Source organism: Triticum aestivum, chromosome 7B (genome assembly GCF_018294505.1).
Source record: "Triticum aestivum cultivar Chinese Spring chromosome 7B, IWGSC CS RefSeq v2.1, whole genome shotgun sequence".
NCBI lineage: Eukaryota > Viridiplantae > Streptophyta > Magnoliopsida > Poales > Poaceae > Triticum > Triticum aestivum.
The window spans coordinates 4,418,552-4,432,579 of NC_057813.1; the positions used below are offsets into that span (position 1 = coordinate 4,418,552).

The window sequence follows — 14,028 nt, forward strand, 5'->3', positions numbered from 1 at the left end:
AGACTCCCTTCCCCGGAGCACGTCGACTCGGTCGTGGGCTGCCGCCCAGGCCCACGACTTTCTACCCGACGTCCTATATAAGAAGGCTCTGGTCAGTAGAGTGAGCATGTTCAGTTTACTCACTCCCTCACGTGTAACCCTAGCTGTCATCTACTGTTGCTCACTCTGAACTGCCTCCGGCGATCCCATCCCGACGATCGCGTGCATGGTTGATCGGGAGAGTAGGTGCCTCCGGAACCCTACCATTCGGGATCCTGTCCAGGAGAACGGCAATAAGGTTTTTGGTGAGCGTCTCGACGCGACTGCCCCGATCCATCCCCGTCTTCGTCCTCGTCTGCTTCCACTACTTCCTCTGCATCGACACCATGGTCGCCGCCGCTGCCGCCAAGAAGAAGGCCACGAACGACGCCAAGGCCGCCGCCGCCGCCGCATTGGCTTGGGCAACCGGAGGGTATGATCTGTTCATCCCTCATTTACCCGTACTTGTGCTAGCCTATATGCTCTGATCATAGATGGTTCGATTCTATGTACTATACGTGCTAGTATGCTTAGGAATCGGTATGAGGTGCATACCGTATTTGTCATGCTTACTGCTTATTTGTGGGTTAGTCTAATCGAAAAAGTGCTAATATTTCCAACAGTTGTAAGTATCTGCAACTGTGCCGTGTTTGGGAAAAAAAAGTTGCATGTATATATTTTTTTCTTCCTTTTTTTTTTGCAAAAACCAACAAGCGTGGCTGGAGCCTTTGTCAGACCCCCAAGAGAAATATAAACCGTTTGTAAACCGGGAAGACGTCACGGCCCGGTACCGCAGACCGGCCGGCAAATGGATGCAATAAGCATGGCCCACTCATGCACGTCATGTGGTTGTTACAACGGACTCGTATACGATGCGTTTATCAGGGGGACACCCACCACAGGGCAAAATTCACATCCCTTTCCCCCTCCCCTGACCGGAGGCAGGGGAGCATCGAGCTGCACGAGACCACGGATCCGCCGGCCCCTATGTGCGTGCATATGTACTCCCAAGTTTGAGTGCATGCTTCCCTGGCTAGCAGCAGCAAGATAGGTGGCCCTGCCCACCTCTAGTACATATATACACGGAGAGACGGCGATCGATCGGCTGCAACGATCGATCCATGGACATCGGCGCGGAGACGCAGAAACCGGCGGCGGGGTGGGAGTGGAGGACGCCGGCGTCGATGGTGCTGGTGCAGCTGTTCATCACGGGGATGATCCTGCTGTCCAAGCTGTCCATCAGCGGCGGCATCTTCATCTTCGCGCTCCTCGCCTACCGCAGCCTCTTCGGCGCCGCCGTCATCCTCCCCCTGGCCCTCATCTACGAAAGGTATATATTCACTCTTAATTATCCTTAGCTTCCAAAAAATCTTCCAACAAACTGGAAAAGAAAACAGTTGCCAGTTCTGATCCCATGCATGGTATTGTGGATTTCGGTTGCGCGCATGCAGGGGCAAGTGGAAGGAGATGGGCTGGCACGCCGCGGGATGGATCTTCCTCAACGCCTTCATCGGGTACGTTTGTTCATCAGTCCAATGTCCAAACGCTGTTACATCGCACCTGCGCGCATGCTGACGTGCAAATGATTGTCAGGAACTGTTTTTCTTTGTTTATTTTGTTTGGGTACCTCAATGGCCTAGTTGCTCCATATATATCGCCACTAACTTAACTATGTACGTAGTTGACTTTATATATTTTTTATTATAACGGTGGATGTTGTACCTCCTGAACTCTTTAAGACATTATTTCTGGTGTAGGTTAAAATCTCCTATAAAGGATCTCTCATTAGCAAACTTTGATTAGATGCTTGACTAGCAAATGAACTTGTGATAAGTCAAAGCCGCCATACTATAGTGATTAGTGCTAGGGTACATTATTCTCTCCAAGTCAGCTACATGTTTATATAGTAGACTTATATAGTGTTTGGATGACGAGAGCTTCAGTCGTAGTCGTAGAGAACAGTACCCCTCAGTCCCTCACATAAGGAAAGAGAAAAGTAGTCACATTCATTTAAGCTAATACATAGCTGATTTTAGAGAGCCTTAGAGGGCCATCTGCGTGAACAAAATACTAGTCCAAACAATATATACTTCTATGAACTAATTAAATGAACATCATATAAACTAACTCAAGTGACCGCGCGTCGTGATGTACAGGTATGCAGTGCCGATGAGCTTATACTGCTATGGCCTCCGTGACACAACACCATCTTACGCCGTCATCTTTGTGAACCTAATTCCGCTGGCCACCTTCATACTGTCGCTTGTATTCAGGTACCAAATTGCTTCATTATTTGTGCATCACAATAAACTTAGCATTTATTTAAATCAACTCCTTGACAACCCACAAAAGGATGCAAACTCGGGGGATGGATTCAAATGTTCTAACTGCTAATCAACTTTCATTATATTTTTATCTTATTTTCGAACACACGTATGTGGTATATATGCTTGAACATTTAAAATGGAGACGTTGCGAATCTGGAGTGTGGTTGGATCGCTGAAGATCACAGGCGTTCTGTTCTCTGTTGGAGGCACAATGCTCATTAGCCTTTACAAGGGCAAGGCGTTGCATCTCTGGGATCCCATCCTGAAGATCGACCCCAAGGAACAAACAACCGAGGGTGCAGGCAATCAACTAAGAGGGACAATATTCTTGGTAGGCAGCAGCTTCGCATATGCTTGCTGGTACCTGATCCAGGTGACCGTCCATGCAGTGACATGTTGCTGGTATCCCTCGTTCTTTGTGTTAAGTACGTTGCATTATTTAGTATACGACTTGGGAGATGTATGCTCATTTAAACAGTACGTAAAACTAAACCTGAACCCAGCCCTCTCACGCCCTGAGCCATTTCAGCCGTCAGATTTCATGTTAGGCAAATTGACATCCCAGTGTTTGTATTTTTCCTGGCCCAGTTGTTCTAAGGGATTGCTACTCCATGAGGAAATCTGAGATGTGGTTCACTTGGCCTTTTCGACGACCCATTTATCACTCGCAATAGCATGCATGCTTGTTGAGAGGAGAGACATGAGAGTATGGGAGTGAGTTTATTACTTGCATGCATTCTAGAGATGGAAGCGACATCATTGAGATTGTTAATACATCTAAATTTTCAAAAAATAACAACTCAAAAACTATGCCATTAAGTTAAGATCCCTGTTCACTGTCATCTTTCACTAGTAGAAAAGAGGGCTTTAGTCCACCCCGGGTTAGCCCATTAGTCCCGGTTCAGTCCAGAACCGGTACTAATGGTGGCATTAGTCCCGGTTCGTGCACCCAGGGGCCACGTGGGCAATTTGTCCCGGTTCGTTTGGACCGTTTAGTCCTGGTTGGTGCCACGAACCGGGACTAAAGGGTGCGATGCCCATTAGTACCGGTTGGTGGCACCAACCGGGACTAAAGGTTAGACCTTTAGTCCCGGTTCAAGCCACCAACCGGTACTAATGGGGTTTGAGGCATTAGTACCGGTTCATGGCACGAACCGGTACTAAAGGTCACATTTTCAAACTCCCCCCCCCCCCCCCCCCCGATCGCCTTTTTAGTTTTAAGAAAAATAAAAGAAAATGTCAAAAAAAATAAGTTTCCCATGTGATATGTGGTCTAGTTGTTGGGAAAATTTGCAAATGTGAATTTTGACTTTATTTGCAAAATCTCTCTAGAATTTAGTAAAATGGGCATAACTTTTGCATACTGACTCGGATGAAAAAGTTTTTTATATGAAAAATCATCTACTCGAAAAGTTACATCCAAATTTAACGGGGGGAACCCCGTTAAACATTTTCTAAATCCTCAAAAACCTAACAGAAAAAAAGTTACGGGGCTTTTAAGATCTAGAGTGGAAAAAATCGAAAAATTTTCAAACTATGGTCAAAGAATGGTCAACTAATGGTCAAACTAATTATTCTAGAATATTAGTGTTACTAAATAATTATTTCAGTTATTTGAATTTTTGTTAAATCTGGTCAAACGGTGGTCAAACTGTGGTCAAACAATGGTCAAACAATGGTCAAACTAATTATTCAAGAAATATTAGTGTTACTAAATAATTATTGTTTTTTAAAACAATAGTTTCAAACTCAAACAATGAAATGTGTCACTTCATGCTCACGCAAAATTCCTGAGGGTTAATAGGATTGACATCTTACTATTATCAGGAAAACAACAAGTGCAGACTTGGAAACGAGGGAGAATAGAACCCGGAAGTTAAGCGTGCTCAGGCTGGGAGAGTGGGAGGATGGGTGACCGTTCGGGAAGTTGGATGATTAGGAATGAGGAGGGATGATTAGAGATTAAAGGATAAATTGAGCAGTGATGAGGGGTGGTGATTAGAGATTAGAGGTTAAAATAATTCAGAAATTTGAAAACAAAAAAAATATTAAAAAAATTAAAAAAAATTCAAAAAAAAATAATCATAAAATTTCCTTTAGTCCCGGTTGGTGTTACCAACCGGGACTAAAGGTGGAGCTCCACGTGGCCGCGACCTTTAGTCCCGGTTTTTGAACCGGGAGACTGATGCCCTCTTTTCTACTAGTGTTTGCTTTGATGAAAACTAGATCTTGAATGGGCATTCTGACGATATATTTTGCATTCAAACTTCCCATACAATATCTTGTAAGTAATCATCATATTAGTCCCAACACTGCCACCTTTCACTTTACTTGGTTAGTTTGAGAGGATAATGTCATCATTTTTTGTTCTAGATGCGTCACCCAAAGAGTATTCATCACTTTTTGCACGTGTGTAATCTCGTATTTACAAAGAGGTGATATATCATGGACACCACTAGTTAGTGCCCCTAGAAGTTTGCACTGTATTTATAGTACTAATTTATAAATAAACAATGCTACAATAATGTTGATGCAGTAAACACATTATTACTGCCATATGGTGTGATGATAGTTACTCACGACTATGTTTCGGTACTCTTACTTACCACCATAGTAGTGATATACTCCCTTTGTAAAGAAAAACAAGAGTGTTTAGATCACTAGTGATCTAAACGCTCTTATATTTCTTTACAGAGGGAGTAATTATCATGATAATGATGTACTCCCTCTATTTACTATGATGTTTGGTGAAAACTTACCAGTTGATGTATTAATAATCATGATCAGTGTTAGTGTTTGTCACTAACATGGTGGTGATGTAATTATCACACTGGTTTGTAATATTTACCATAATGAGAAGAGTGAGGATGCACTTACTAGACTAGCTATTTGGTAACTTTTACCAACATGCTAACATTGTACTTACTAGATGGCGTGGTAACATGTTATAAAATAGGATGATAACTTACCACGTGGTAATAAACGAGTGTAAAATAGTTTGCTGAAATAATACCCAATTCCAGTCTAGTTTGAGGTACTTGGGTTAACGGTGAAAATGGATTTCTGAGCTGAGGAGATGGTTAAGCAGGAACCCATTTTTATTACCAAAACCAGCTTTTAATTCGTTGATCTCATTTTGTTTGTTGTTCCATGTGTGCAACTAGCAACCATTGTTTCCCTATGTGTAAATAGTAATGCTTTTAATTGCATGTCATGATTGAGTTCATGATAGTCTTGTTGCATGCAAGAACTTCGACACGTGACTGGGTTGTCCACCATAGAGCCATAACTAGAATGTTTTTTTTAAGTTTTGGTTATTTCTGTTAGTAGAAACTAGAGCGTATAGCAATAATAACATGTTATTGTAGTCAAAGGTTCTCAAGGTGTATCCATACAAGTATTGGTCATCCATGGTGACATGCTTCGTTGGAGGATTCCAAACAGCACTAGTTGGAATAATATTGAATACAGACAAGAACGCATGGAAGCTAGGATGGAATCTCGACCTTGTGACTATCTTGTACTCGGTGAGTCGGTTGATCTCACAAAATATCAATGTAAAAATAGACTACAACATAAGATACATGTTTCTTCTGCGAAAACATGAGATACATTTGAAGGTAGGCAACTGAGAATTTCTTTGGAATTATTCTTTGAGGATTCAAATTATTCAGTTGGTAATTGAATTTTTTTTGGATGTATGAGTATTCACTAGGAAATAAACATGAAATCATTTGGTGTAGGGGGCACTTGCAACAGCAGGGAAATATTGCCTGAACTCATGGGTTGTTGCCAAGCGAGGCCCAACATATCCTCCGATGTTCAACCCACTGTGTGTGGTATTCACAATTTTGCTGGACTCCATCATCATAGGCAATGAAATTACAGTCGGAAGGTCCGTCCTTTCGCTTCTTCTTCCAGTCTTTTTGATTATGGTAAAATTGATATTTTCTATAACTGGTATTGTTGAATAGAAAATAAATGAAATTGTTCTTCTTTATTCTATATTTGCAGCCTGCTCGGTACAACAATGGTGCTTGTCGGGCTTTACACTTTCCTATGTGCAAAATCAAAAGAAGTACGTGACAAATAGATCTCATCGGTGGCAGGCAGAGTTCTTTTATATAGCTACAGAAAGGACAAAATTTGTACTTGTATACATGAAGATCATAATACATTAGATGGAAAATATCACAAGGTTTTCCTTCTAGGAACCCAACGGTCGGTCCGAACATCCATGTAAGCCACAAAGAGATGACAACATCACTTACTTGGCAATGCATTTTTTATCCATCTCTCCCCATACCATTTGACAAATTGCCTTGCATGCGGCGTACACGGGGTTCGATCGTTTGGGATCATATCAAACATAACTCGTCTACCACTTATGTACTTCCTCCGTAAAGAAATATAAAAGCATTTAGATCACTTATGTACGTACTACGTAACGTACTTTCGGTCCAGTGCAGGGCACCGGCCGGGTGTACGTGTGCATGACCCATGCAAGCATTTTGTGTGTCGATCGTGAGGCTGTCACAGCAGATCGGCTCGTACGATGCGTTTATGAGGAGGAAAACCACAATTCACATGCAGGGCCAAATTCTCTCACATCCATACTGACGTATGTAGCCGAGGCAGGGGCAGGGGAGCATCGAATTGCACGAGCCCTCTCCTATATCTACGTGCGTACGCAGCCTCAAGTTTCAGCCTCATTCCAAGCTAGCTAGCTGCTAACAAGCAAGGTAGGATATGCGCCCTGTCCACCACCTGTAGTCCATAGATATACAGCCGGAGATCGATCAATCGAGCCGGCTGCAAAGCCTGCAACGATCGCCGGTGACTGATGGACATCAAGGCGGACATCAAGGTGGACATCAAGGCGGAGCCCAAGGCGGCAGAGACGAAGAAGGCGGCGGGGTGGGAGTGGAAGGCGCCGGCGTCCATGGTGCTGGTGCAGCTCTTCATCACGGGGATGATCCTGCTCTCCAAGGTGTCCATCGGCGGCGGCATGTTCATCTTCGCCCTCCTCGCCTACCGCAGCCTCTTCGGCGCCGCCTTCATCCTCCCATTGGCGCTTATCTTCGAAAAGTACGTGTGTGTGCAGCATGCTTATCTATCTATTTACCGTCAATTAATTACACTTACTTCAGTTATTCTAACTTTAAAAACTGCCACCCGGGCTCTTTGAAATTGTCCTCTCGCACACCGGTTCTCCTCGCTCGCAACACCCTTCTGCCACCTAAGGTCCTCTCCTCCACACGGTCGTCTCTTTGCCCCTCGTCTCTCCTGTCCGGCGGCCATGTTGGTGGCAAGACCACATGTCCGTTTCTCTTCGATTCTAGTGGGTACTTATTTCGCTCAGATTTAGTTCCTGGAAATTGCTCCACGGACGACAGTCTACGCACAACCTGCGAATGACACCTTCTCCGAGAAATGCGTAACAGCTCTCGGGTGCCCCTACACCCTCATGAACAGTAAATTCATAAAAAAAATCCTGAAACTTTCGGAGATCAAAGATTTGATGTTCTTGCAAAGTTTCAACAACAAATAACCTTCATGGAGCCCTCACAAAAAAAATCACTGCTCAAAAATGGACATAAACTTTGAACAATTATTAAGTTTTTTTTAGGGCTCTTTGAATGTTATTTTTAGCTAAAACTTTGTAAGATCATAAAAGTTTGATCATGTTCGATGTCCCGAAGTTTCAGATTTTTTTAATTTACTGTTTATAGAGGGTGTAGGGGCACCCCGGGTGCTGAAAATCCTGTCTCTCCTACCTTCTCCCCAACATCGCTCTTGCGTGCACGCTCACTTTTAGCGCTGCCACGTAAGAATCGTGCAGGAATCGGCCGCACAGTCGTCGTGTGTATAGCAGCGTTGTTAGTTCCTTGGCGGCATCGGCGAGGTCATGGTGGTGATGACACATCGGATTAAGGTCTATCCGACCTAAGCTTTACTACACTCACGGGATGGCGTGACATTTATTGACTAGAGAGCACTAGGCCCCACAGTTGAAAATCAGGGGTGGAGCGGGATTAAAATTGGAGTAATGCTACACGTACAAACGAGTTACAAGGTTTTACAAAGAGAGTTAATTTGATTGGTCAATAGATGTGGAGGCGGCCCACCCCCCCTGAAAATCAGGTGGGGGCAAGTTTGTGATTGGTTAGTAGATGAAAAAAATTCTAGTTAGTGTGTAATTGCGTGTAACTCTTTGCATGTTTAGCATTATTGTTAAAATTGAGACACGTATGCCCGTAGGGTGCAGCCCGTAACTGTAGAATTAATGATTCGACCTCTCTCTGCCTAGACAACGTCTGGTCCAACGTCAACGAAGAGCATGTGAGGGTAGGTGTTACCAAAGCCTGTTGGATATTGTTGAATCTTGGCAGTTGTTGTTTCAACTAAAAGAAACAATTGACTAGTTCTTGGTGTGGCTACTTTGACCTCTTCTTTCGATGTGCCGTGCGGTACGGTCTAGTTTCTCCAACCCTATAGACTAGTGGTGAAAGATTGCAAGCCATGTTGTGTGAGGTGATCTCCAACCGATATTCCTTTAGTGGTCACTATATCCTTTTTCTAGCCACGAGTCGTTATTGCGATATTCGAAGTCTAGTATGGTGATGCTGCATGTAAATGTTCATTTCCTTTACTATCCGTACAGTGCAATTTTCAAAATTTGGCAGACAGCGTATAATAGCAGGAAGTAGATGGCAAGTATAGTTTTCAATGTAATTTTATTTTTACTGTTTATTTTATGTCTTGTTATCTTTCTGTTGTACCCGCTACTATTTTCTTTGAGTGTCTTTCGTAATTATTGGATGTAAGTGTTATTGAGTGTCTTCTCTTGCAAAAAAATACGTATCTTCCAATTCATCATTGACGGAGTCCTGATCCCTCATGGATTTTATATAACTAGCTAATCTGGCTGTGGATTCCGTTTGTGTGCGTGCATGCAGGGGGAAGTGGAGGGAGATGGGTTGGCACGCCGCGGGATGGATCTTCCTCAACGCCTTCATCGGGTATGCAGTCAGTCCATACATTGCACCTGCATGCTGTCGACGCGCAAATAGTTGCCATGAACTGTTTTTCGTTACGTTGTTCTGGTACGTACTGGCTCGATCTATGCATGCACGCCTTAGCCAGGGGCGGACGTAGCAAGACCCGCCCGGTGGTGCCACTGGAGACTCGGTCTGGATGACCCCCTTAACTAAATGCAGGCTATTAGTTTAGTGTGTGATACCGCCTAGGTCCTGGTCTAGGCCACGTCCAAAACTCGAAACGAGCCACTACGTCCCAGCTTCAGGTTCAGTGATATACTTAATTTCAGTGGCAGACAACGTGGATCTCAGTGAAGCCAGCACATCGCACTACCCATGCAGCTGGTCGATCTCTCGATGTCCTTTTATATATGCATAGTGTACTAGCTTATCCCACATTCTCGATTATTTAAAAGTTTGTTAGCTCCTCCCCAACATATGCAGTTAATTAAACAAGTATTTGAGACGACACTTGTCTTGGGGACTCCACTTGTGTGCACAAGTGAATCACAACCCTATTGTTTCTATCCGCAGGATATAGGATTGGGCCTTTCAACTACATGCTAAGATACAATTGTAACATTATAAACTACTATATAACGATGTTGTCGAAAGTGTGTTATCTCCGCAGCATGCAGTTACTATACTATTAATTTGAGCACACTTGTGTTAGGCACTCTACTTCTGGCACAAGTGAAGCACAAACCTATTATTTCAATCCGCAGGTTATAGGCTTCGGCTTTTTGACTGCAGTGGTACTACATAAAACTGCGAGACATCGTCAAGTTTTCTTTTTTTAATCGGTACCAATAATGCAACTTTTAAATTATGCGGTAATTTTGTAGGGCGAATCGTTCCCCATGCGTCGCGCTGTAGTGGAAATATAAATTATAATGATGTCGTTATCTATCAAGTCAATATAGCAACGGGAGACGTGGGCTCCAATGTGTGTGTTCCCTACTTTTGTACTTCCTCTCGAACTCTTAAAGCCTTGCAGGTTTAAAAAAAATCTCCTAAGGAGTATCTCTTGAGCAAACTCTAGTTAGATGCTTCACCAGCAAATGATATCAAGTCAAAGCCGCCATATTATAGTGATTAGTAATGGGGTACAATTTTTCTCTAGCTAGGTCGACTCCTAAAGCCACGCATGTTAAAAACATCTTAAGAGTATCTCATGAGCAAACTTCTGTTAGATGCTTGACTAGCAAATGAACTCGTGATAAGTCAAAGCCACCATATCATAGTCATTATTACGTGGTACAATTGTTCTCTAGCTAGGTCTACTCTTAAAGCCATGCATGTTAAAAATCTCCTAAAGAGTATCTCATGAGTAAACTTCGGTTAGATGCTTGACCAGCAAATGAACTCGTGATACGTTAAAACCGACATATTATAATGATTAGTAACGGGATACAATTGGTATCTAGCAAGGTCTACTCTTAAAGACATGCATGTTAAAAATCTCAAAAGAGTATCTTATGAGTAAACTTCAGTTAGATGCTTAGTAATATAGGGTACACTTGGTTCTGTAGGTCAACTATGTGTATGTATACATAGTGGTTGGCTGCAAAGAGCTTCGATTAGAGAGAAAATTAAGTACCCCATGAAGGAAAATTGAGATAAAAGTAGCCACTTTCAATCTAATGCATACCTGATTAGAGGGTGAATTATGTGAACAAAATATTTGATTACATGTACTACACGTCATGTATGTAGGTATGCGGTGCCAATGAGCCTATACTACTATGGTCTCCGTGATACAACGCCAGCTTATGCCGTCATCTTTTTGAACATAATTCCGTTGGTCACGTTCATTCTCTCGCTCGTCTTCAGGTACCAAATTTATTTCATTATTCATGTATTCATTCACAATAAACATCGGTCTTGATTTGCCAGACCCAAAATAAACTTCTTGATAATCAATAACCACTATTCTATCTTATTTTCCGAAACACGATGTGATATGCCTGCACATATTAGAATGGAGACATTGCAAATCTGGAGCATAGCTGGATCACTAAAGGTCGTAGGCGTTGTGCTCTCGGTTGGAGGTACAATGCTCATTAGCCTTTACAAGGGCAAGACAATGCATCTGTGGAAACCTGTTCTGCACCACATGGGGCAAAACACGACAGAGGTTGCAGGCAATCATCTAAGAGGAACAATATTCTTGGTAGGCAGCAGCATCACACTTGCTTGCTGGTACCTGATTCAGGTGACTGAGTATGCAATGACTTGTTGCTGCTATCCCTCTTTTTTTTGTTAATTCGGTTAAATTATTTAGAATTGGACTAGGTAGACATGATGAGAGAGGAAAGATAGTATGGGAGAGATCTACTTGCATGCATGCATTAAGAGGATGAAGTGATGGCATCATCATAATTGTTGGTACATTTAATCTTCAAACTATTTTATCTCCCTAAACGTGCTAAAAAATTGAGATCCATCTTCATTGTCAGCTTAATTTGTATTGATAAGAGCTTAAAAACTAGATCATATGTGGGTATGTTCCGATGATATCTTTTTCCCTACTTAACATCCATTAATTATCAAGTTACCACCGTACCAATACCAAAATTACAACCTTTGAAGTATACACAGCCTGAACTTTGGTTCTAGATGTGTTCATCATTGACCATGATTTTAATTGATTGAGTAATCAGTGTGCATCTAATAAATCCAAAAAAAATTCATGTATATAACTAGAAATGCTTTTATAATCATGTCATGAATGAGTTGAAGATGATCTTGTTGCATGCAAGGAGAAGTTCGGCACATGATTGGGACAATTAGAACATTCATTTTCTATCTTCATATATTGTTTTTGTTTGTTGAAATTATAGCTTGAAATAATTTCATTATTTTCATGCAGTCAAAGGTTATGAAGGTGTATCCTTACAAATATTGGTCGTCCATGGTGACATGTTTGGTTGGAGGATTTCAAACAGCACTAGTTGGAATAATATTGAGTAGGGACAAGAGCGCATGGAAGCTAGGATGGGATCTCAACCTTCTGACCATCTTCTACTCTGTGAGTCAATGGGTCTAGCAAACACACATAAAAAACATATTACAATCTGAGACATATTTGAAGCTAAGCAGCACAAAATCTCTTTGAAACTTGTCTGCCAAAATTAACAAAATCACTGGTAAATGAAAAACCTGGATGGAAAATTATTCACTAGGAAATTTACATGAAAATTATTTTATGTAGGGGGCACTTGCAACGGCGGGGAAGTATAGCCTGAACTCATGGGTTGTGGCCAAGCGAGGCCCAGCATATCCTCCAATGTTCAGCCCATTGTCAGTGGTATTCACTGTTTTGTTGGACTCCATCTTTATAGGCGACGAGATTACAACAGGAAGGTTTGTCCCTTCTCGCTTCTTTTCCCTCTTCTCCCTGTGCCATCTTTCTGATTCAAGTAAAAGGTTTTACTTCTTTATAATTACTATAGTTGGCAAAAAGTGAGTTGAACTGTTCCTTTTTCTTCTACATGTGCAGTTTGTTCGGCACAACAGTGGTGATTGCTGGGCTCTACATTTTCCTATCGGCAAAATCGAAAGAAGTGCGGGACAAATAGATCTTGCCAGCAGCAAAGCAAAGTTCTTGTAGCTTCAAAAGCTACAAATTTTATACGTGTATACAAGAATATTTTTTAAAATTGCTATGTAACAAAGAGGATGATAGGTTTTTTCTCGTGCAACCCCAATGTCCGGTTTCACTATGACCCGGATAACCGAGCAAACATGAACCAACATCCATGTACCACAATGAGGTGAAAATAACAATTAACTAGCAATGTATTTTTAATCCATCTCTCTTTAGTCCATTTGTCAAATTGTCTTGCGTGTGCACGTATGATCACAGGGATGACATGAAATATGAGTTGGGGTTAATGTTTTTTTACTTCTTTCCGTTATGCATTATTAGCACAGAAAAGTACGAGTTTGGCCTTATTGTCTTGCATCAACTTTAATAAAGGTGGTTGTATACATTGCAATAACGCAGAGAACATGCTCTAATCACTTCTCGAAAGCGGAAAAAGGTATAAAAGCTTGTCAGGGACTACAATCAAATGAATAATTATGTTTTTAGAGCAAAATATCAAGAAGAGCCCGACTTTGAATTAAGGACGCCATCAACCGGCCAACATTACATAAACCAATAAAGAATGCAAAGGTAAAAATGACACGATGATCCATATGGTTGTGTAAATAGCTAACAGGCTTCAACAAAACTACTAGGAAAGATGTGGAAACTATTACTACTAGGGAAATGCGTATACACATGAGCTTAGTAGTAGCGCTTTTAATAAGCAAGCGCTGCTGCTAAGTAGCAATAGCGCTGGGTAAGCAAAAATGTTGCTAATATGAGCATAGCAGTAGCGCTGGGTATGTAAAATGCGCTACTACTAAAACTGACAGACCGTCCCACGTATGCTTGGGATACTAGTAGCGCACATTCTTAGAAAGCGCTACTACTGCAGATTTTAGCAGTTGCGCCTTTTATAGACAAGAGGTACCACTATGGGACCTTATCCAAACCGGCCCGCGCGCGTCCTCTCACTCTCCCACTCACACTCTCATCGCCTCTGTCGCCTCCGTCGCCGTCACCGCCGTCCTCCTCCGTCGCCGCCGTCCTC

At 42.2% G+C, this 14,028-nt stretch overlaps 2 protein-coding genes across 4 annotated transcripts; both read left to right on the forward strand.

Annotated features, from left to right (window-relative positions):
* The first annotated feature begins 949 nt into the window (after window positions 1–949).
* On the forward strand, window positions 950–6,170 carry LOC123162755 (WAT1-related protein At1g25270-like). Of its 3 annotated transcripts, XR_006481454.1 has the most exons (5): window positions 950–1,348; window positions 1,470–1,532; window positions 2,175–2,291; window positions 5,714–5,872; window positions 6,089–6,170. XR_006481454.1 is itself a non-coding variant. In XM_044580521.1 (4 exons), the coding sequence occupies exons 1-4, from the start codon at window positions 1,140–1,142 to the stop codon at window positions 5,760–5,762; spliced, it is 438 nt and encodes a 145-aa protein (XP_044436456.1). In that variant the 5' UTR covers window positions 950–1,139; the 3' UTR covers window positions 5,763–6,033. The 3 variants fall into 3 exon arrangements, 2 of the variants coding, with proteins under 2 accessions (XP_044436456.1, XP_044436455.1); XM_044580521.1 differs by lacking the exon at window positions 6,089–6,170 and having other exon boundaries at window positions 5,714–6,033; XM_044580520.1 differs by lacking the exons at window positions 5,714–5,872; window positions 6,089–6,170 and having other exon boundaries at window positions 2,175–3,211.
* Window positions 6,171–7,188: 1,018 nt separating this feature from the next.
* LOC123156240 (WAT1-related protein At5g64700-like) lies at window positions 7,189–12,966 on the forward strand. Its single transcript, XM_044574388.1, has 7 exons — window positions 7,189–7,433; window positions 9,305–9,367; window positions 11,102–11,218; window positions 11,366–11,600; window positions 12,258–12,416; window positions 12,600–12,751; window positions 12,888–12,966. The coding sequence occupies exons 1-7, from the start codon at window positions 7,189–7,191 to the stop codon at window positions 12,964–12,966; spliced, it is 1,050 nt and encodes a 349-aa protein (XP_044430323.1).
* The last annotated feature ends 1,062 nt before the right edge of the window (window positions 12,967–14,028 follow it).

Excerpts from the sequence above, each read along its gene's own strand:
- LOC123156240 (XM_044574388.1), top strand. The coding sequence starts at position 7,189 with ATGGACATCAAGGCGGACATCAAGGTGGACATCAAGGCGGAGCCCAAG. Across the intron at positions 9,368-11,101 it reads TTCCTCAACGCCTTCATCGG|GTATGCGGTGCCAATGAGCC; the intron begins GTATGCAGTCAG and ends TCATGTATGTAG. Across the intron at positions 11,601-12,257 it reads CTTGCTGGTACCTGATTCAG|TCAAAGGTTATGAAGGTGTA; the intron begins GTGACTGAGTAT and ends ATTTTCATGCAG.
- LOC123162755 (XM_044580520.1), top strand. The coding sequence starts at position 1,140 with ATGGACATCGGCGCGGAGACGCAGAAACCGGCGGCGGGGTGGGAGTGG. Across the intron at positions 1,349-1,469 it reads CTGGCCCTCATCTACGAAAG|GGGCAAGTGGAAGGAGATGG; the intron begins GTATATATTCAC and ends GCGCGCATGCAG. Across the intron at positions 1,533-2,174 it reads TTCCTCAACGCCTTCATCGG|GTATGCAGTGCCGATGAGCT; the intron begins GTACGTTTGTTC and ends CGTGATGTACAG.